Below are 24,556 nucleotides of genomic sequence, written 5' to 3' on the forward strand. Positions count from 1 at the left end.
TTGTCATTGACACCACGGCATAAAACAGTTACATCATCCACAGACCATGTGAAAGAAATAATACACTTGCACTAAAGTGCTTGTGAATAGTCTTATTATCGCAGGCTGTGGGTGCCTCAACTATTACGAGTAAAATACGTCGGATGCGATAACATACCTGTTTGAGTGCCTCTGTGGTGGAGTTGCTATCCGGGTGTTCCTGCTCGACTCTTTCGAGGCTTTCAAGGCATCGGGTCAACGTACCTGGAAAAAACAAAGATGTTACGATTTCATTTATATTTTCAATGAACATTTTCAGCACGAGTTTGATTAGTATATACGTTTTTCTTTTAAATGTTGTTTACATATCGATTCACTTTTAAGTAAATTTTAGGGATTTTGTGCATCAATTAATCTGTTATATATGTACTTCTTTAACCGATTACCCAATATCGTACAACTTTCCCTAACTTAGCAGTTTTGGACAAATTTCTGACTGATTTTTTAAACATTTTCTGTTACTGAAATTGGTCCTGCATGGTCAAAACCGGTCCAGACAGCAAATTGTTGGTTTTTTGGAGGCCTGATTATAATACTTATAGCTGAAGGTGTTGGCATGTGAGAACATTGATGTACAATAAGGCTGTTGCTTTTACAAATCTATTACCAAAAAGTTTGAGCTAATCTCATTATTTTTGGTTTTCAATAAATTGAATAATATTAACTTCTTTAAGAGTTTTTATACTTTAGATAGAAATTATCTTTATGATAATTACATACACCATTTTTCATTTATCAAAATTCAATTTCAGTATGTATTTCGGCTAATTGAAATAAGAAGTTTCGAGAAATTGCCTGGGGCCTCAGGTTTAGTCAGCAACTTCTGTAACTAACTTGTAATTTTAAGTTGCTCCAACCACAACCGTGCAGTATAAAATTATTTTTGTTGATAGCACTGTAATTTATCTGCATGCTAGTTACTGAATGCTTTAGCTCCACCTCTGCATGCTAGTTACTGAATGCTTTAGCTCCACCTCTGCATGCTAGTTACTGAATGCTTTAGCTCCGCCTCTGCATGCTAGTTACTGAATGCTTTAGCTCCGCCTTAGTGTTTCCATTCCCATATTGATGTTGTAATAATGTAAAGATTGTACAACAAAGTTAACCTATTACCAAGGTTGTGAAGTGCATTGTTAAGTGTATACTAGTTTAGGCCGATCGATTCCATGGGCACACTTTCCATGTCTACTGTCTGCATCCATTGGCTGCTGTCGACATTTTAAAATGGACACCATTTGCCATTGTGTGATTTTAGCAGACACAGATCAGACTCTGGTCGGAATTGGGCAAGTAAAAGCAGGTACCATTAACAGACCCAACAGTATTAATCTTGTTTGGTTTTATTCTATGCGGACAGCTGAGGCATCAATAGCGTGTACTTGGAATATCAGCATTTAGTAATCAACCTCTGGTTATTGAACTTGGTTATAATATAGCAATGGCAGGGATTTTATTCAGCGAAAATTCGAAAACGTGTTTTAAAAAAAGGCTTTTATTTTCAGATTTTTTTTACGCGTAAATGATTCAAACAATATGAAACAAACACAATTAAAACATCAGCAAAAACATTCATTCCATGAGATTTATTTACATTTATTAATTTTGAAAAAAAAATGTCTCAAAACAGCGCAAAAAATATACTTTTTTTTCAAATGAGATTAACCTGGTGTTGATATTGAAAAAAATAATTTAAATAAGGTTAATGGGACGATGTGGATTCTGAATGTCACGTGATCAGGTGAAGAAGTCAAAAATTCGAGCTCGGCTAGATTTTGTTTTTTTCTTTGGAAAACTGGACTAAACTTAAATAAATTTGTAACAGATATGTTAACAAGAGATGTTTGTCAAACATTATGCCCCCCCTGAGCGCCATGTTGTCAGGATTATATGGACAATTGAATGAAATATGCATGGACCGAAATGACAGCTGATTTGTTGCTGTTTTAAGATTATGACCATTAAAGTGTGAGGATAAAGTGTGTTATGACCGTCATGACCTTTGACTCTATGAACTCAAAATCCAGAATCATCAGCTGGTTACCAGAAACCGAAATGTCAAGTTTGAGGGCCATGGGTGCAGGCATTGTCAAGTTATCACAAGACAAGTTCTTTTCGTTCAAGGTCACTGTGACCTTGACCTTTGACCCGATGACCCCTTAAATCATAAGGGGTCATCTACAAGGCCATGGGTTCAGGCATTGTTGAGTTATCACTCAGACAACCTTTTACCATTCAAGATCACTGTGACCTTGACCTTTGGCTCTATGAATCCTAAAATCAATAAGGGTGATCTACTTGTCAGGCTTAACATCCATGTCAAGTTTATTGATCATAGGTTCAGGCATTGTTGAAATATCAGTGGGGGAAGATTTGTTAAAAAAAATTTCGTTAAAGGTTACTGTGACATTGACCTTGGCCTGATGACCCCCTAAGTCAATAGGGGTCATCTACTGGGCAGGCCCAACCTTCATGTCAAGTTTGGTCCAAGAATTGTCGAGTTTGCTTTCAAGGTCACTGTGACCTTGACCTTTGACCCCTAAAATCAATAGGGGTCATCTACTGGTCAGGCCCAACCTCCATGCCAAGTTTGAGGGCCATGGGTGCAGGCATTGTCGAGTTATCACTCGGACAACCTTTTACCATTCCAGGTCACTGTGACCTTGACCTTTGGCCAGATGACCCCCAAAAACCATAGGGGTCATCTCCTGGTCAGGCCAATTCTCCAAGTCAAGTTTGAGGACCATGGGTGCAGGCATTGTTGAGTTATCAATCAGACAACCTTTTACCATTCCAGGTCACTGTGACCTTGACCTTTGGCCAGATGACCCCCAAAAACCATAGGGGTCATCTCCTGGTCAGGCCAATTCTCCAAGTCAAGTTTGAGGGCCATGGGTGCAGGCATTGTTGAGTTATCAATCGGACAACCTTTTACCATTCAAGGTCACTGTGACCTTGACCTTTGGCCCAATGACCCCCAAAAACAATAGGGGTCATCTACTGGTCAAGCCCAACCTCCAAGTCAAGTTTGAGGGCCATGGGTGCAGGCATTGTTGAGTAATCACTCGAACAACTTTTTACCATTCAAGGTCACTGTGACCTTTGACCCATTGAGCCCAAAAAACAATAGGGGTCAGCTACTGGTCAGGCCCAACCTCCAAGTCAAGTTTGAGGGCCATGGGTGCAGGCATTGTCACGTTATCACTCGGACAACCTTTTACCATTCAAGGTCACTGTGACCTTGACCTTTGGCCTGATGACCCCCAAAAACAATAGGGGTCATCTACTGGACAGGCCCAACCTCCATGTCTAGTTTGAGGGCCATGGGTGCAGGCATTGTTGAGTTATCACTCGGACAAGCTTTAAAATTATTTTACCATTAAAGGTCACTGTGACCTTGACCTTTGACCCGATGACCCCCAAAATCAATAGGGGTCATCTACTGGTCAGGCCCAACCTTCATGTAAAGTTTGATGACCATACGTCCAGGAATTGTTGAGTTATCACTCGGACAAGCTTTGGTCTACCGACGGACCGACCGACCGACCGACATACCGACATACCTGTGCAAAGCAATATACCCCTCTTCTTCGAAGGGGGGCATAATTATAGTATTAGTGACGCTCTTTTCCGAAAAATAGTGTTAATTCATGGGAAGACGTGGAAATAAACGTAGAAAAGCAAGCGACGATAGTGTAAACAATGAACCTGAGGAAAAGTGGGAAACATGGAGTAAAACACCGGAGGGGATAAATACATGTTTAAGTAAAGTTCTAAGTCAAACAAATTCTTTTATATATATATGCTAGTGACAGAGATTATCTGGAGAACAGTGGATTTTTGACGAATCTTTTCTTGGAGAGTGATGAGGAGTCATCGAATACCGTGACGAATTTTGAATCTTCAAACATGGCGGATGTAAACAAAGAACCCACCAACGCAGACATCATGCAATGTTTAAGTGGCATAAATTCTAAATTGACACAACTAGATGGGAGAATGGAAAGTCAGACCCAAACTTTGGAAACTTTACAAACGAAGGTGGGGAGTTTTGAAAATGATTTGAAAAAACTTTGGACATATATACATGACAATGAGAAGAAGACTAGTGAGCGAATAAACAGGGTGGAGGACCGGGTCGAATCAGCGGACTTCAACTTAACTAAGATATCGGAACAGGTGTTGGGATTGGAAACCAGGGAGGAAGAAATGAGGGCAGAGCTTGTGTACCTTCAGGCGCAATCCATGCGCAATAACCTGGTTTTCAGCAACATACCGGAGGCCTAGGGAGCTAATGCTAGCCCAGAGGACTGCGAGAGAGTGATCAGGGACTTTATGATGGAGAAGATAAAACTGGCACAGGAACTTGTGGACAGCTTTAAGTTTGACAGAGTACACAGGATGGGTCAGAGAAGGCAGGGGTCCAGTAGAAATATTGTTGCCAAATTTACACTATTTAAGGAGAGGAAGCTGGTAAGGAGGCAGTCAAGTGCGTTAAAGGGGACTGGCAACTATGTTTTCAAGCAATTCCCACGGGAGGTTAGCGAGAAACGTAGACGAATGGTGCCACGTATAAAAGAAGAACAGCAGAAGGGTGACCGTACCTGGCTTTCTTATGACACTCTGTACGTGAACGGGCACCCTGTGAGTGAGGGAATTGCGATGAAGAGATAGGGATTTGATGAGGGTAGGCTAAAGGTCTGTTCCTGGAATGTAAATGGACTTTTACATGATAAAAGACAATCTGAGGAGTTTACTGGTTGAGAAGCAGTTTCTGACGGCAAGCAGTTTCCGACAAATCGCTTTTTCGCGTACTTTCTTTAGATCTTCATAAAGAAGGTACTGTAATTCAACAATGTGGTAACTAGGTAATCAAAAGTTGAAATTCTTACCGAGACACGTAAGTAACTTTTATTATTATTTAATGTTTAATGTTTATCATTTTGTACACAAACTTGCACGTGGGGGATCGGCACGCGCCGCGTAATGCGCATGCGTGTGAACCTAATTTGCATATCTATGAATAGCTACAAGGTTTTCCTTAATTGACTTACACAAACGATGATCATTGTGTACATATTTGTGAACACTGGTGTCATGCTTGTTTCACACCTACATTCACTTAAATGTATACAAACAAAAGTTTATATCAGAAATGAATCAAAATATCATTGATATTCAGTGTCTGCCTGATTTCGAGTATGAATTGACTGTCATATATTTTAAGGTTTAAATTTTTTGTAAATCCTGAAAAATTAAATAATATTTCTTATTAAAGTCTTATATTTAGTATATCAAATAAACGGATAATAAAAACACACAATAGGCACATAAATCCGCCCGCATTCGATTTGTCGGAAACTGCTTCTCATTACAAGCTAATCAGAACAGTGTAAGTACCCTCTTTGCGCCCCTATTAGATACACTATGTGTGACGTCACACGTGTGAAAAATATATCGACAATAGCAGCTTGAGCTGTAGTTATCTAAAATGTGAACAATTTTAGTAGGTATTTAAACACTTATAAATAATTCAATAAAAACGTATAAAAACTGTCGGAAACTGCTTCTCAACCAGTACAGATATTATTACTGCTAATGATATTATATTTCTGTTTGAAACTTGGTTGTCAAAAGATACTGATATAGAACTTTCGGGTTATTGTAGCTATAATTTCTACAGAAAATTTCAAAACAGACGAGCACGTAGAAATAGTGGTGGCACCGTTTTATATTTTAAAGAGCATTTAAAACCAGGAATAGAGGTAGTCCGTAACCAACACGATACTGTAATATGGTTAAAGTTAGACAAGAATATTTTCCATACAGAATCAGATATTTTCATATGTGGTGTATACATTTGGTGTGAAGATTCGCCTGTATATAATGATGTAAATGTTGACTTATTTGATGTTATACAAATTGATATAAATGACTTTACGGATTTAGGTGCTGTATATATTGCTGGAGATTGGAATAGTAGAGTGGGAAACAAGCCTGATTGTATTTTAAATGACACCTACAATGTTGAGTTAGATGATGTTGAATATAGCCCTGAAATATAAATAATTAATCCTACCACAGAATTTGTACAAAACACAGGATCTGTTTATATGGAGTATTTACAGGATAGTAGAATCAGCCACTGGCACTGAAATATAAAATATTACACAAAGAATCCTTGCCAATTTAAGCCGCCAATTTAAAGTCAATACAGACTACAGTACCGTACAGGTATATAAGTTGTTATAAATGTATCCCTGTATATTTCTGTGTTGTCTACATTTAAGCTCTGTTGATTAAGTTTAGCAGGTAGATTGACCGTGATCTTAATATGTCTTTATTGTATGTATTTAAATTATATAATTACTGCATATTTCAACAATGTTTACTTATCTGACGTGCAAGTTGGCATCTGCTGTCTCCAAGTTAGTTAGAAATGTTAATCCTATGCTAAGTGTCATGACTTAGTTTACACATAGACATCCTCGGAACACATACAGATTTATAGTTAAACGACACATATCATATATTACTTCTTATAAACAATCGTACTTCATGTTTTTCAAGATCATAACATCACGTGTTATCCGATTTATTAAATGTCCGGAATGATACCTATAGTCACGTGATCGTATATAACTACAGTCCGGTTACCGGTTTCCGCGAATGATTATAGTTAAATTTGAAAAGCTTGATACATCAATAATACTTTTTTTAAAATATACTCCAGGATATATAATGTGCTACTATATACTATTAGCGTTGTACAGTTTGTCTATAAAGGTAGCATTATATAGTTGTTTTAAGAATGCTACATCCTCGTTTTCATTTAACTCACAAACAAGTATTGCTCTATGATGTTGTATTTCTTTTCCTTTATTTGTTTGTCTGTCTGGTGTAAGTTTGGTGTTCTGTCTTGTTTTTTGTATTTACCTGACACGTGAATGTTTACTATATTATTTATATATACATATCATCATACATATTGAATGTTATTTGTATATTTCATGAAATATGTATATGTTTATGTTTATGTCTGTCTGTCTGTCTTAAAGATGTACACAACATGAGAGCAAGCTCAGTCACAATGGAACAACTAATTGATTAATTATCGTGTCTAAAATGTTGCATTCTGGGGTATACTATGCAAAACTCAGTTCTTGCATAATAACGGACAAGATAAGGCCACACCAAATTAATAACTTGTTCATCGGATTTACCGCACCTATTTCTTCAGAAAAGCAAAAAAATATATTTTTTTTTTTTTTACGAGCGCTAATTTATTTAGTAGAATGTAGCCTCTTCCCTTCATTCGGAACTCCTCGGCCATTTTTTTTCAAAAACAACCTCGGATATATGCAGGTTCATCAGTTGAAGTAGTTCGTAAAATTTTGAATTATATCATTAATTCAATGTAGTGTTTTAGAGTTGTATTTATTGATCTAAGTTTAATTTGATTGCCATTAAATTGTATTATTGCAAACATAATTAAGAATCCCAAGAGTAATGTCACAAAGATTAACTGCTAAATAAAATTACTACGCGATCTACTTGCAGCGGACTTAAACGTACCACTTTTTGAGTATGTAAACCGTCCAAATACATCCGAGGTTGTTTTCGATAAAATGGCCGAGGAGTTCCGAATGCTCTTCCCTTATCACCTAGACTGGTACCTTCGTTACTTTTTGATAGAAAAGAGAATAAGGGTACCAGTCTATTATCACCGCGCATTCGGAACTCCTCGGCCATTTTACCGAGGAGCTCCGAATGATCACCGCGTTTTTTTGGTCGTAATGCACCGGCTCAATCATGCAGCCGCTCTAATTAAAGTCTAAGAACGATCTTAACCCAGATACAAGCGTCTAGATGAATTACGGGCACTACGGACCATGGACATTACGGACCAGATTTAGGGACACTACGGACCAGATTTAGGGACATTACGGACCATCTTCGGAATCATACGGACCATGATTTAAACTTTTTTTTTTAACTAATCACTTATTAGTTTTTAATTTGTTAATAATTATTTGAATATGAGTGCTCAGTATGACGTTATATCTTCCATAAAACTGTGAAAATCCCGTGAAGTTCGAATAGATCAATGGTTCAATATAAAATCTTGTGAAATTCCAAAAGGTGTTAAAGACCTATGCATTTATAACAATTATGTGAACAATAATGAACGAAATTTGAAAAATCGGCAGCTAAATCAGTTAAAAGCAACAGAAGAAATATTTTCCAAAACAGTTTATTTCCCAAAATAAATCGAGCAGAAATATTTTCCAAAACAGTTTATTTACCAAAATAAATCGATCATATATTAAATAAACGATGTGTGTTTGTTGCAATTCTTGCAAACTGATGTTTAAAACTGGCAATTTCTGTTGCCTTAATTAGTGTTTATTTAGTTATAATTGTACCCGTAATTATCGGCGGTATATTACAAAAGAAACAAACATTATACTGACAACCTTTAATTGGCAATCATAAAAGTGTGATAACCCATTGTAACGGCGCACTTTCACTGAACCCACGGCTCAATACACAATCCGACTGGTAGGTTACAGTGCCATTTATTATTTTGGCATAGAGTTAGCGGAAAATGAGGTTATGGCATGTTGACATTAAAAACCAGTCGAGTGTAATTCGTTGATCTTGTTCAAACGTAAGTAAAAAAGTTAAAGGTTATACTTTTGGTTTGGACACTAAAAAAAGTCAAAGAATTCGCAGTCAAGACGGAAGCCTATACTTCAGTAATTCCGACAGTATTTAAAGAAAACTTCAAAATTGATCCGGAATTAGGCAACTGCCCAGTATATACTTTTAAGTATGGTGTTTATGATGTGTATGAACAAACTATTTTACATGTACCTCAGTATTTCAAGACTATTTCGAATGAATAATTAAGGAGAAACAGGTCCTAATCAAAATGATATTTTAAGTGTCTATCATGTGTTTCCGGTACACACACTTGCCCGAGGGTCGGATTTTTCGACCCGGACCTGAAAAACATGGCTGATATTTTTTCTTGCATATCTAAAATTATAAGCTTGTGGAAAAGTTGACGTAGAAAACGCACTTTTGTACAGTTCACCAAAAAGGGCGTGCGACGTTGTTTACTGACGTTGTAAAACGCAGTAATTTTAAATCACTAGTGGCGTCAAATAGTTCCTCTAAAATGAGAGAAGTCTAGTGGAATAGCCTTACACCTTCAAACTAAAGCAAGTATGTGCCTTGCCTGAAGTTTCACCTCGCATCTCGCGAGATCCTGGTTTCCGATTTTCCCTTGCACTAATCTACCAGCCGGGAACCAATATAAAATTATACGGAATGCTGTTATGGCCATCGCCTATGAATGTGTTAATCTGAAACACGATACTTGATAGTATGATGATGTAAACGAGAAATCACGAAACTACGATAATGAAAACGCGACAATACAATGATGAAAACGCGATAGTACGACAGCGATACTACGGCAGTTCGATGGTGATAATGCGACTATCGTTTTTCACCATCGTATTGTCGCATTTCACCAGCGCTTACATAATCGTAGTATCGTATTGTCGCGTTTTCAACGCCGTACTGTCGCGTTTTCATCATCGAACTGTCGCGTTTTCATCATCGTGATATCGCGGTTTCATCATCGTACTATCGCGCATTCATCATCGTACCGTCTCGTTTTCATCATCGTACTATCGTGTTTTCATAATCGTATGTTGTGTTTTCATCATCGTACTGTCGTGTTCTCTACATCGTTCCGTCGCGTTGCATCATCGTTTTGTTGTGATCCATCATCGTACTAGCCTTCCGGTACACATGCGCATAGAATAATTTGCCCTCCATGTGACAAAATGTCGGTTTCAGGAGTCCTTGCATTATGTCTTCAACTGAGGATTTTATCACGTATTTGATATTGATCTGAAATACTGTTTATTTAAAAGATTTAACAACGATTTAAACAATAAAGATTGAATTATGAATTGTCTTTAACAATTTTTGTTCAATATAACAAACCAGTCAAAACATATCTCCGAACAGTTTTCAAAATGCAATACCTCTCAGTTCTCATCATCATCATCATCATCAGCAGCAGCAGCAGCAGCAGCAGCAGCAGCAGCAGCACAGCAGCAGCATCGACATCGTCACCATCATCACCATCGTCAACGTCAGTCGTCGTCGTGATGATCATCATGATCATGATCATGACCATCATCATCATCATCATCATCATCATCATCATCATCATCATCATTTACTGTTTGTTATTTTTACCATTTCTCTTGTACAAAGTATTGAATCGTTGTTTATGAAACAAATCAATACACGTAACTCAAATCAACAAGCCACATCTTTCGGATATCATTTAAATGTCATAATATATTCAAAACATATCTATACATCTTTTCTCAAAAATAAATGCATTGACAACCCTGAATAGAATTTGACGCTTAATTTCTCAAGGCATTTTTAGTTTTAACACATTGTTTGGAAGAAACAACATATTTGTGTTTGAGTCACGTCTTTGAAGATGACAGGCTTATTAGAATCGATATGTCTAGAAGTCATTAAATTGAAATCATTTAAAGCAAAGATGTTTTTCAATATCTGTCATACAGACAGATCGCAATTCAGTATGAATATAAGATAATAAGACTTAAAGGCCCAACCCTTGTTTTAAAGGGACTCACTCATGGACTGTAAAATGCACTTTTTTAATTACGAAATAAAATGTAGCAAATCGTAAGAAGTGTTAAAACAAAAATACCAAAAGCTCGAACCCTTCAGCAAATGGCGATTGAAAATTAATTACGGCTGTGGTGTTAGTTGATTGACATTATCTCGTGATGTCATCAATGTATCCTTAAGATGTTAACATATCCTCATCACTTTTTAACGTCCCGGTGGCCGTTAGGACTAAACGGATGTACTCTACTTTTTTCTTGACTTTACCGGCGTGGGTTCGAACCCCACTAAAGCCAAAATACTTTTTAATGCTATAATTGTATATTTTCTGCAATTTCGATATCATAGAGTCAAATAATGATAAAATAAGTGTTTCCTGATGCATTAACAATAAAAGTAATTTTTGGTAAAAAGACATGAGCGAGTCACTTTAAAGTGGCACTCAGTAAAACAGAATGTCCTAGCTAGAGCGTTAATAAAGCTAACAGAAATATACCTGAAGTACTTGAAACCAGTCTTATCTTACATGCAAATTGCTCAATTGACTATACATGTATAATATATAGGAAAAGTATTTATTGGTACCTGAAGTTGTCTGTTGGTAACCATACACAATACGGTGTACTTTAAGTATGTGCTGGCTGATTTCTAATTCGTTCAAAAAAAGTAACAATCGACAACATATCTTACATTAAGTTATGTACAGTTTGTATATTTGCTATTTTGTTTCAATTTAATGGATGTTAACGCCATATTTTGCAATCTTTGAAGGGCCTAATAAAAAACATTTTAAGTTATTTTGGTAAAAAATAATTCTGGACACAAAACCCTTTCAAGTGATATCAATATAATATGACGTCACCAGGCAACTGTAGTTCACATCTGCTTGGGTCGAATACCTTATTAAGGTTGTCTTATAAACCCGTTGGCTCGATAGCCCAGGGACCGACGAAATAATTCGAGTCTCGCAAATATCGAGCCAAGTGTGTATCCTTACATATTTTAGTAAAAGATAAGCGGTTCACAACGTTCAGTTCCAGCTAGCGAGGAAATCGAGCCAAGCGATATCGAGCCAATGGGTTTCGACTGGATGATTTATAAAATATATATACCAAGAAGAGCGAGTTTGGCCCTTTAAACATAATGTAGATTACAGGACACGTTTCACTGGTGAATCCAAGGGCGGCGCCCCCGGAAGACCACCCCCCCCCAAATTAAATCGCAAAAGTTTACTTTTTATTTAAATGTATGAGAAAAATAAAAATTGTAAAAAGTTTCTTGGGGGATTGTCGCCCCCCCCCCCTTTCAACACTTTAAACCAAATTCATTTGGTTCTGAGGAGGGGCACAATTCAAACGGTTACGCCCCCTAAGTTACGACACTTGTACGCGCTCCTGCATTTTACTTCGACAAATTTCTGACGCTTCTAATAACTCAAAAATATCCGCAGGCTCTAATGAGTTTTATAACACCAAAAAATGGAAATAATGACAAGGTTTGACATTTTTGTACCTGCGATTCAGAGGTTAGTGGAGACCGCATTGACACTGTATAATTGTTATATTTATACTTTCATTTTACAAACAACATGTCGAGCAATTTAATTCCTATATTTAGATATTGTATATACGACCTTGCATACTTTGTATGTTTCTTTCAGTAATAAAATATGTTAAACCATATGTCGAGCGTGATTAAATGCCTTTTACACTAGTGTTGACTTGAATTAAACTATTTACGTATTACATACAAATGTAAACGACTTACCTGGTATGCACATCCGCGCCAAACACTAAGATTGCTTTTGTTATTTTTGCTGCTATTATTACACAGTGATTTGATGGGAATTAACTCCTGCTTTGGTGTCATTTGACCTGTACACAATTAAATGGCATTTAACCTAAAATATTTTTTTTCTTCATATTTATCAAAGGGGTCGCTCCTACCAACTATCAAGCATAAAATAACTATGAATTACTGCAGTTTAACAATGTTAGAAAATCTCGAAATCCTATTAAGGCATTTCGAGATTTTCTGACATTGTTAAACTGCAGTAATAGCACTGTCACACAGGACACTCATTTTACGTCCGTCCCGGGAGACGATTAGTATTTTATTTTTAGTGGCGCGGCGGGGATACGAACCTGCGACCCATGGATTGACAGTCAAGTGTGTTACAGTAGACCACGGATCCGCCACAGTTGCAATTTTTATTAACGAAGTATCCTTTAAGTAGTCCATTGAATGGTTAAATGACATTCAGGGTCTTTTTATTCTTTAGAACTAATGAAAAATGTTCGCACTTTAATGTGTCTCTCAAGTTATAGGGGCATACAATTAAACATGCTTCCAGGGGCGTAGCTAGCCCTCTATTAATGTGGATTCATAATTATGCTATGGGATTCCGGGGGCATGACCCCTCGAAAAAAGGGGAAAAAATGGTCCAATCTGGTGCATTTTTGGCGTTCTGAGGTGCTTTATTTAGCACTGGAAAATGGACAGTTAATAATGGACAGGATTATGGAGTCAAGTACGCATACTGCAACTTTGGCTGATTTTTGTCAGAATCATGTGGATTTAGCCCCATACTCGCGTATAAGGCAGCTTCGCGCCTGGTTTCAGGTACGCCTATTATAGGTGAACGAGTGCTTCATGCCATCTTTGCTTATTTATTATATTTTATTTCTATTTTTTCAGACCGCGCATGTGCGATGCCGAAGCACCGATACATGATGCATTTTTACTTCAGCAGACAACCCGTGCACGTGAACGATTCGCTCGTTCGTGAACTCACAAACTGGTTCCGGTACGGATGAGCCTGATCAACACTACCTTGCGTGTGACGTCAATCTTGTGACGTCACAAGACCGAAAGCTCATGGTGCACTTTTAACCGTTAATTTTTGGCCAAAAAAATAATATATAAATATACATATGGATGTATGGAAGCCGTATCCTGGCATGCTCGGGACAAAAGAACGGACTCCATCATACAACGTGCACACGATGGATATACGGACCCCATACACGTAGCATGTACGGAAGGGATAAAGGGACCCCGTGCATGCAACGTGTAAACTATGGAAATACGGACCCCGTGGATGCAACGTGTAAGCTCCCCGTGCATGCAACGTGTACGCTAAGGAAAGACGGGCCCCGTGCATGCAACGTGTAAACTATGGAAATACGGACCCGTGGATGCAACGTGTAAGCTATGGAAACGGACCCCATGCATGCAACTTGTAAGCTAGGGAAATACGGACCCCGTGCATGCAACGTGTAAGCTATGGAAATACGGACCCCGTGCATGCAACGTGTAAGCTATGGAAATACGGACCCCGTGCATGCAACGTGTAAGCTATGGAAATACGGACCCAGTGCATGCAACGTGTAAGCTATGGAAATACGGACCCCGTGCATGCAACGTGTAAGCTAAGGAAAGACGGACCCCTTGCATGCAACGTTTTAGCTATTGAAAGACGGACCCCATGCACGCAACGTGTAAGCTACGGATAGACGGACCCTCTGCATGCAACGTGTAAGCAATGAAAAGACGGACCCCGTGCATGCTCCGTGTAAGCTATGGAAATACGGACCCCGTGCATGCAACGTGTAAGCTATGGAAAGACGGACCCCGTGCATGCAATGTGTAAGCTATGGAAAGACGGACCCCGTGCATGCTACGTGTAGGCTATGGAAAGACGGACCCCGTGCATGCAACGTGTAAGCTATGGAAATACGGACCCCGTGCATGCAACGTGTAAGCTATGGAAATACAGACCCCGTGCATGCAACGTGTAAGCTATGGAAATACAGACCCCGTGCATGCAACGTGTAAGCTATGGAAATACGGACCCCGTGCATGCAACGTGTAAGCTATGGAAATACGGACCCCGTGCATGCAACGTGTAAGCTTTGGAAATACGGACCCCGTGCATGCAACGTGAAAGCTATGGAAATACGGACCCTGTAACGTGTACGGGGAGGATATACGGATATAAAACAGACTCCGAACACGTTGGTGCAATATTATTATTTTATAAATGCAGTATTATGTTTAATTCATTTGATAATAATTACTAAAACAAACAATAAACATAATTTGTGTAAAGACGTTTTTGCACGTTTTAATGGCCACGTAGCTATTAATTAAAAATATTTTATTAAAGGTGTTTTTTTTTACCAAAAACGTATCGCATTATGTTTGTTAATGTTTTGATCATACTGTCTAATGAGTTCAACATAATTCTGCATTTAATATAAAAACAAAATGTTTTTTGAATCAATCTTTATTGTGTGCCTTTAATTGAAAACAAAACCAACTATAATCATGGTATATGTTGTTATTGTTTTTACTTTAAAGAAACTCTGCATAATTAATGCACCTACGTTCATCTAGGTTTCCAGTGAAAATAGTTAACATATAACTGGCTCTCTTGTAGTTGTAGTAAAAGTATTGAAGCTTTTTAAAGGCACATGGCAAAACGGGCCGTATAATATATTTTATTTTAACATTAAATAAAGAATAAATCTAAATATATATATTATATATGAGTATACATACACACTAACAACATATTGAATATAAGGGAATAACATTATACAATAAAAAGTCATTAAGTTGAATAACATGTGCACGATAAACATTATAACTATGTAGCTAAAAGCAAATAAAATACGTCAAATATAAAGGTATATGTACGTTTAAGCAAATATGATTCTTGTATTATATACATGTACATTTTCCATCCGTACTTATATTTACGAGAAAGGTTAAAGTAAAAATCAATCAGTTATAATAATTGTATTTTTTGCCACTTGTAATTGGATCTATTATTTATTGTACATTGGACGAGGAGCGTGTCTTTCGTCCGCCGACAACCAGAGAGGAAGACGGCTGCTGAACAACAAAGCGGTAGGTCCGTACACTCCGTCTTGTTTCCTTGCCAGTGTGGCCAACTTCGTCTTCGCGTCCTTGTCAACCTGCAGTACTGTATCGGAATTAAAGCAGCAGACGAACACGTGTCCAGCAGTTGTCGCGTGTACTCCGTAAGGTTCCCTTAAGTCAGGATCAGTGAATGTGGCCAGCTTGTTGCCGAGGTTGTCAAGGGTGATAAGTTGATTGTTTGACAAGTTTGTGATGTAGATAGTCTTCCCGTCGTTACTGATGGCAATTTCCTCACCGTGTAATACCGGACTTGTCCTCGTACAGCTTCTTAACAAGCTTCCCCGTCATCGTATAGACGTACAGCGCGGTGCTGATGAAATGTAAAGGTTGTTCCCGTGATGAGCGCGCGTAACATTATGGGTGAAACTTAACTTTCTCGTAGTCACAAGTTTCCCTTTTGTAATGTTAATGAAATGAAGTTCATGTCTATCAATATAGTTGTTAACACAAACGGCAACCTCATTCCCGCCAATGTGGCACACGTCATGTGGAAGCATGGGAACATCACAGTGGTCGACAACCCTGTACTCCTGGTCCAGGAGTTTCACTGTCATGTTGTTGGAGTCTGTAATAACAATCTCTCCACCAGGCAGTTCACATATCCCTTCAATATTACATGTATCTTTGTCTGAACTCATCTTCACGTTGTACTCCTTGTAACCTTCTGTAGCGAATACATGATCTCGCGGGAATAGCGATGTACATGGTTGTTTACAAAGAACATTCGATTCATTTAACTCGCCAAATGTCTTCATCGAAGACAAGTTATCTTCTATTCCATTATGTTTACGAAAAGTTAAATCGTATTTGACAACACTTGACATGTTTTGCAGAATTTCTTTTGCTTGTTTGATTTTTTCTTCACATTTTTTGAAACCAATATATAGGGGTGGTTCGCCTGATGAGTCTTTGCTTTGTATGTCATCTATGATGTTCTTTAATTCATCGTGCATCTGTGTGCAGGATTCCATATCTTTCTTAATGGACATTTCCTGATCAGCTACCAGACGGTCTAATTCTTGAACGGTTGTTTTCTCCATCTTGTCAAGAATGCCGTTGATCATTTTACGAATTGCTTTGATTTCATCAACAATGGCTGTTCGAGTCTTCCTCAATGAGGAACTATTTTTCTTTCGGTCGTTTTTCATATCTTCTATCTGCTTCCTAAGAACAGCAACCTGTTGAGGTAGTTGGCGAAACCCGGGATCTTTGCGGATGTCCCTTGCAACGTCTGGAATGTGCTGTATTGATGAACATAGTCTGCAATGAAAGAAGGAAAACTTGTTTTTCATGAAGACGCTTGTTTATAACATTTTTCTAAAATCACTTTAATTTAAATACTTATATTTCGTCGTCGTTTTCGTCGTCTTGCAAACAGACAGACAGAAAGACAGACAGACAGGCACAAACACAGACAGACAAACAGGCAGACCTACATAAACACATATATAAACACAGCAAAATAGACATACAGACAGACACGCAATCACATAGACAGACAGAAACACAGACAAACGGACACATATACAGACATACGCACAGGCAGGCAGACGGACAGACACACAGACAGTAAAAACCACAGGCAAACACAGACACACGGGCAGACAAAATACAGACAGACGGACAAACATACACACACAGAAACAGACAGACACGCACACAGACATACACATAGTTCGGCAGACAGACAGGCAGACATACAAACAGACACACTGATATACAGAAATAAAGACACACACAGACAAACAGACCGACACAAAGACAGACCGACACAAAAACAGGTGGACACACAAATAGACATAAACACAGGCAGGCAGTCAGGTAGACAGTAAGAAATACCGACAGACAAACAGACATACAGACATACAGACAGATAGAAACACAGAAGGACACTCACTCACAGACAGTCATACACACAGTTAGGCAGGCAGGCAGACAGACACACATTTAGGCAGGTAAGAGAGCAGACACAAAGATATAAGATACACATATAGAAATACACACAGACAGGCACACAGACACACCTACAGACAAACAGACAGACACAGGCAAAGACACAAACAAACACACTCACACACACACAACCTCACACACACGCAAACACACACACACAGACACACTCACGCACGCGCATTAACACGCAAACGTGCTCGCACACACACACACACACACACACTCAGGCAGACAGACAGAGGGAGACACACACACACACACACACAGACACAAAAAAATACACAAACACAGACAGACAGATAGACAGACAGAAAGACAGACGGACACATATACAGACATACGCACAGGCAAGCAGGCAGGCAGCAGACAGACGAACAGACACACAGACAGAAACAAACTCAGACAAACACAAACACATAGTCAGACAGAAACATACACAGAAACAGACGGACACGCACACAGACATATACACAGTTAGGCAGGCAAACAGACAGACGGACATACAAACAGACACACTGAAATACAGAAAGAAAGACACAGAGGCAGACCGACGCAAAGATAGACGGGCATACAGAGAGACATAAACACAGGCAGGCAGGCAGACAGACAGAAATACTGACAGACATACAGACAGATAGACACACAGAAAGACACTCACTAACAGACAGCCATACACACAGACAGGCAGAGAGACACACATTTAGGCAGGTAAGAGAGCAGACACAAAGATATAAGATACACATATAGAAATACACACAGACAGGCACACAGACAGACCGACACATATATAGACAGACACACAGACAGACGGACGCACAGACAGACATACACACAGGCAGTAAAGCAGGCAGGCAGGCAGGCAGGCAGGCACCGCGCACCACAAATACTCACATACACATAGAAAGAAACAGACAATCACAGATACACGGACAGACAGAATCACAGTAAAACGTACAAACAGATAGACATAAACACAGGCAGGCAGACAGGCAGGAAGGAAGAGAGATTGAAATAAAAACAGACACCGTGATATACAGAAAGAAAGACAAACACACAAACACAGACAAACATACACACAGACAGACCGACACAAAGACAGACGGACACACAGATAGACATAAACACAGGCAGCCAGGCAGACGGACAGACATACTGACAGACAAACAAAACAGGCAAACACACATACAGAAAGACACACAGACAGACACTCACCCACTCACGCACAGACAGACATACACACAGTTAGGCAGGCAGGCAGACAGACACACAGATACACATATATAAAGACACACAGACAAACACAGGCATACACACAGACAGACAGACACATAGACAGACAGACACACAGACAGACGGACACACAGACAGACATACACACAGGCATGCAGGCAGGCAGACAGTCACGCACGCACGCACGCACGCACGCACGCACGCACGCACGCACGCGCACGCACACACACACACACACACACACACACACAAAGAAACACAGACAAACATTACTCAGGCAGGGTGGCAGGCAGACATACTTTCAGACAGACAAGCACACAAAAAGAAAGTCACACATGCCAAGAAATACCACTTTTCATTTCTAAACAAGAGTTAACTTCAGCTACACATTAACCCCTAATTGACCGAGAATCTTAGGTCAAATTCTCATGATATCATGTTTTGGGAATTGCTGTTGTTTGGGTCAAGATTTGGTAGAATGTATTAAATTTGGCAATAAAAACATGAAGAAGTATTCGGTGTTTTACATAATTATTGACAAGTTAAACTTATTACAAACTTATATATATATATAATTTGTTGTTTTATAATGAGTAACATGAACTGCTAACAACCGTTTATTTGGAATGTAAATGTTACCTATATTGCAATATTATACCTTACATAAATGTGTCTCTTCTTTGTGTATATAAAGTTGATCGGTCCTTATAACAATGTATTTTAATAAAAAAACTAGTTTTTATGACGTCAGCGGTCCATATCATGTTTTTGGCCGATCCGGACCTCGCCAAAAAAATAATATGGACCGCTGACGTCATACAATATGGACCGCTGACGTCATAAAACTGGTGAGTGCTGCTTGTAATTTTCTCAAGGGCATTTTTTCGCAAGTAAACATTATTAGATTTGTTCAATAAAACACATTAAAGGTACTTTAAAAATTTTAAGTGGTAAAAAAGTGTTCGGTTTAATATAAGAAATAAAACACACCGCCTCGGTCCATAAACACCTTCTGGGGCTGACTGGCCGGTCCTTATAATGTCATATGACCCTCAGTGGAGTGTAATATTTCTTAATTATATATGAATCTTGTTGTTTCATAGGTCGAATTGTATTAAGGGGAATGCTTTACTAAGCGTATAGATGTTGATTTTACAATGGCAGATTTATTGATTTCGCACTTTATGAAAAAACAAATACTCTTTTATTTATTCATTTTAAAAGCTTTGTTTTTCAGTTCAGTCGAACCCCGTTGGCTCGAACTCCTAGGGACCGGCGAAAATACCTCGAGTCTCAGGAAATTCGAACCAAGCGGTAGTGTTTATCTCCAGTATAATGAAACAAGCCCATAACATCCAGTTCGGGCCAAGGAGGAATTCGACCCAAACGAATTCGAGTCAACGGGTTCGACTGTATACGTAAACACAATGGAAAATTCAATCGAAACTTGTTGAAAATACATCATATGTGAAACTGAACCTCCGAATGTAACATTTACTTGAATTATGTTTACATCATTATGAATACATTCTGGGGCATTGCAAATTCATTTTCTTAAAAAAAGATTTGTTTTGCAAATGATTCAATCAAGAAAATTGCTTTGTTTTGTGTGCATCTTGCATTGTCTTCATACCGTGATCAATGTAAAAACTTACTCCCCCCATCCTCCCCTACACCTCCCCCAAACAAATAATAAAATGATTCCCCACGATCTTGTCTGTAAAAATGTATACAACCCCGAACAGAACCGACTATGTTCTATTGAAGTTTAAATAAATATATAAGGTCAACATGTTTGGTCATTTAAAACTGTGCTCTCATATCTTAGTAATAATGCTGGTAATGCTGCGGCTTTTGCTGTTAATACTTCCACTACTGCTACTGCTACTGCCACTGTCACCGCCAGCACCACAATACCTCCTCCACCACCACACAACCAGTACCACCACCGATAAAGTGATGTTGCATCCCCTGAAACAACTGTCGCTGCTGCTGATACTGTTGTTGTTGTGTTGTTGCCCCTTCAACAGCACCAGCTACTTCTACAACTACAAACTATCCAATACCTAATACTACTGATGCTAATCTCGCGATAATTAACTATATGCAGTTGTGGAAGAAGGGACTACGTTTTTGTCTCAATGCAAGACCCTTCATTTATGTATTTATAATAATGAAGGTTCGAAGAAAAAAAACATTATTTCCGCAGATTTTTACATTCAAAGAAAAACGACTCCCCGAATCATTTTTCTTCGTGTACAGGAGTCAAAATATAAGTTTAAACATATTTATTTTATATATATATTATTTATTCATATACAACGATTGTGTAAAAAAAAATGTTATTTCAACATTTTATTATTTACTCTCGTTGACACGATTTCACGCGAGAGTGGGGTCTTGTGTTGTGGTGGGAACCGGAGAACCCGGAGAAAACCCACATGTCCGGTTTCGTGACCACAAACCAAATTCACATGCGACCAAGCCGGGAATCAAGCCCGGGTCGCCTAGGTGAGAAGCGAGTGCGCTAACCACTGCGCTAACCGGACAACTAACCCGGTAGTCGATAAAGTTTTGCACCAGTCAATTGTAACCACGCCCCCCCCCCCCAAGGTCCGGCGAATAGCGGGGACTTTCGGTCCAGCCAACTACGGGTAAAATCCCCGGACCGGGGGGGGGGGGTCGTGTGGTTACAATTGACTGGTTCATTTGGCTCGTAAAGAATTATAACTGGGTCGTGATTTGGGTTAAAATATATCCTTACGAAGGCCAAATCCTAATAGCCCCTAAAACAACAATACTGTAATCAAGTTGTTAAATTAATCGACACAATCAAAGCTTAAGGCGTACTAGTATTAATACATTTAGATGTTGCGAGTTCAAGAAATATAATCATTAATTAGTTACACTTGTACTTGATGTTTTCAATCTTTAAACATAACTCAAGGGTGTGGTTTAGAGAGTTAAATACTTTTGCCCAGGAGATTATTAACACTATCAAAGATTTAATTCTTAGCTTAGTTATAGTTCAGAAAATCATGTCTATATTCTGTAAATATAGTAAAAAACTATTGTTGAAATATTTGTTAAAGTTTTGACAAGTATCAAAATATACAAATTGAGATGAAGCGTTAAACCTAAGAAACATAGATTTTTCCAAAAACTGACCAAAATAATAACTCCCATGCAATTCATGCTGGGCCATTAAATTTCGATGATTTAGCTGTTGTTTGCAATTAACTAATAAAATTTGACTGGAGAATCGCAAAACCACTGACTGGAATATCCTGTATACACACATACAAACACAGACAGACAGACAGACACAAACACACACACACACACACAGACAGATACACACACAAACAGATAAAACTGTAATATTCTGCATACACACAGACAAACAGATGGACACACAGTCAGACATAAAAGAAACTATAATCTTTATTTAAAGTTGGGTATGTGTAACAAGAAATATTAGCTCAATGAGCTACATGTATATTCCGACATACACTCAGACAAACGCTCAGACAGACGGACCGACGGACGGACGGACCGACAGACGGACAGACGGACCGACAGACGGACAGACAAACAGACAGAGAGACGGACAGACACACAGACAGTTTATTCAACGAGTTCAAGAAGTGTGCTATAAAGCAAGTCTTAGTTGACAATAATGACCAATAAGATTAGAGCATAGTTTTAAAGTACACATTTATGTCAAATACAATAATTAATGGTTGTCTTTGAAATATACCTATGATCCATGGCAACGCACACGGGACAACACAGCTGGTCATGGTCACCACAGACCAGCTTGAGAGCCTCCCCGGGGTGCCTCTCGCATCTCTCGAGGACGTCCACCATCCCTGGTGCTGCTGCCCATTTCGTCATGTCCGTCCGGTCGAGCACCGAGTGTCTCTTGAATAGCTTGTTGTGAACTGGGACACAGTTTACGCAGTAATATTTCGTACACTGATTACAGAAATATTGAGCTTCCGTGTTCAAGTCATCTTCTTCGCATGGGGAACAGACGAAATCGTGGATGAAATCACAGCCCTCTGAATGGAGGATTCAAAATTGATGCCATAGTCCTGTCACATTTAGGGTTTAACTTATAAATGTCCTCTCCCTGGCCTTCTCTTCCAACCAGGAAGTTAAATAAACACCTTATCGTCTCAAATCTATACAATCAAAAGCATTGACATCTCAATTCTATACAAACGTGAAATTTCGGGTACAGGCTGATACAGGAATCCAGTGGATTTCAAGTGAAATCCACTCAAAACGTGATATCCACTCAGAACTCATTTATTTTAAATAATAATTATTTTTTATTGTATACATATTGGAAAGTGCCTCATGAAGGGTTTATATTTCAAATTTTCTAGAAATTGGTCAAAATATGCAGAAGTAAGAGCAATATTTCGATTTTTTCGAAAATAGATCGGAAATCAAGGTGAAATCCAGTTTTCGACAAGTGAAATCCACTCATAACTCTTTTATTTTTATAGATATTTCTTTTTCTTTTTTGTATACTTATTAGAACCCCATGAAGGGTTTATATTTCAAATTTTATTGAAATTTGTCCAAAAAAAAGAAGTTAGAGCAATTTTTCGAAAAATGATCGGAATTCGAAGTGACATCCACTTTTGAGACATGAAATCTACTCATAACTCATTTAAATTTAACAAATATTTCTTTTTGTGGAACAAATAATTGACACGGCTTCATAATTGGTTTATATTTCAAATTTTATTCGAATTGATCCAAAAATAAGAAAGTTGCTGACATATTTTGTAATAAGATCGGAAATCGAAGTGAAATCCAGTTTTCGAGAAGTGAAATCCACTTTTTGAGACGTGAAATCCACTCATAACTCATTCATTTTTAAGAAATATTTATTTTTGTTGATCAAATAACCGAAAAGGCTTCATAATAGGTTTATTTTTAAAATTTTATTTAAATTGATAAAAAAATAAGAAAGTTGCTGACATATTTTGTAAAAAGATCGTAAATCGAAGTGAAATCCACATTTTGAGAAGTGAAATCCACTATTTGAGACGTGAAATCCACTAATAACTCATTTATTTTTGTTGATCAAATAACTCAAAATCTTCATTATAGATTTATTTCAGATTTTATTCGAATTGATCCAAAAATAAGAAAGTTGTAGACATATTTTGTAATTAGATCGTAAATCGAAGTGAAATCCAGTTTTCGAGAAGTGAAATCCACTTTTTGAGACGTGAAATCCACTTATAACTCATTTATTTTTAACAAATATTTCTTTTTGTTGAATAAATATTTGAAAAGGCTTGATAATCGTTTAATATTTTGAATTTTATTAAAATTGGTCAAAAATAAGAAAGTTGTAGAATATTTTAAAAAGAAAATTGGTCAAAAATAAGAAAGTTGTAGAATATTTTTAAAAAGAGATCGGATATTGGAAGTGAACTCCACTTTTTAAGAAGTAAAATCCTCTCATAACTCATTTATTTTGAACAAATAAATATTTTTGAATATATAATGAAATAGGCTTCATAATCGGATTATATTTGAAATTTTATTCAAATTGATCAAAAAATAAGAAAGTTCAATACAGAAATATTTTGAAAATTGATCGGAAATCAGAGTGAAATCAACTTTTTGAGAAGTGAATTCCACGCATAAATCATTTATTTTGTAACAAATA

At 37.9% G+C, this 24,556-nt stretch overlaps 2 protein-coding genes across 2 annotated transcripts in view; both read right to left on the reverse strand.

The window, feature by feature from the left end:
- LOC128216255 (dual serine/threonine and tyrosine protein kinase-like) overlaps positions 1-15,963 on the reverse strand; it is a 45,437-nt gene extending 29,474 nt beyond the window's left edge. The window contains exons 1-3 of the mRNA XM_052922825.1: positions 15,911-15,963; positions 6,116-6,141; positions 158-243 (exon numbers count right to left, since the gene is read on the reverse strand). Coding sequence (XP_052778785.1) covers positions 158-243; positions 6,116-6,141; positions 15,911-15,963 — 165 coding nt within the window. The remainder of the gene's footprint in view (positions 1-157; positions 244-6,115; positions 6,142-15,910) is intronic.
- Positions 15,960-22,912, reverse strand: LOC128216256 (uncharacterized). Its single transcript, XM_052922826.1, has 3 exons — positions 22,619-22,912; positions 16,410-16,935; positions 15,960-16,367 (listed from the first exon to the last, which is right to left on the reverse strand). Exons 1-3 carry the CDS (start codon positions 22,753-22,755, stop codon positions 15,960-15,962), a joined length of 1,071 nt encoding a protein of 356 aa, XP_052778786.1. The 5' UTR covers positions 22,756-22,912.
- Positions 22,913-24,556: the final 1,644 nt, after the last annotated feature.

The sequence above is a fragment of the Mya arenaria genome, chromosome 14 (genome assembly GCF_026914265.1).
Source record: "Mya arenaria isolate MELC-2E11 chromosome 14, ASM2691426v1".
In the NCBI taxonomy this organism is placed as follows: Eukaryota; Metazoa; Mollusca; class Bivalvia; order Myida; family Myidae; genus Mya; species Mya arenaria.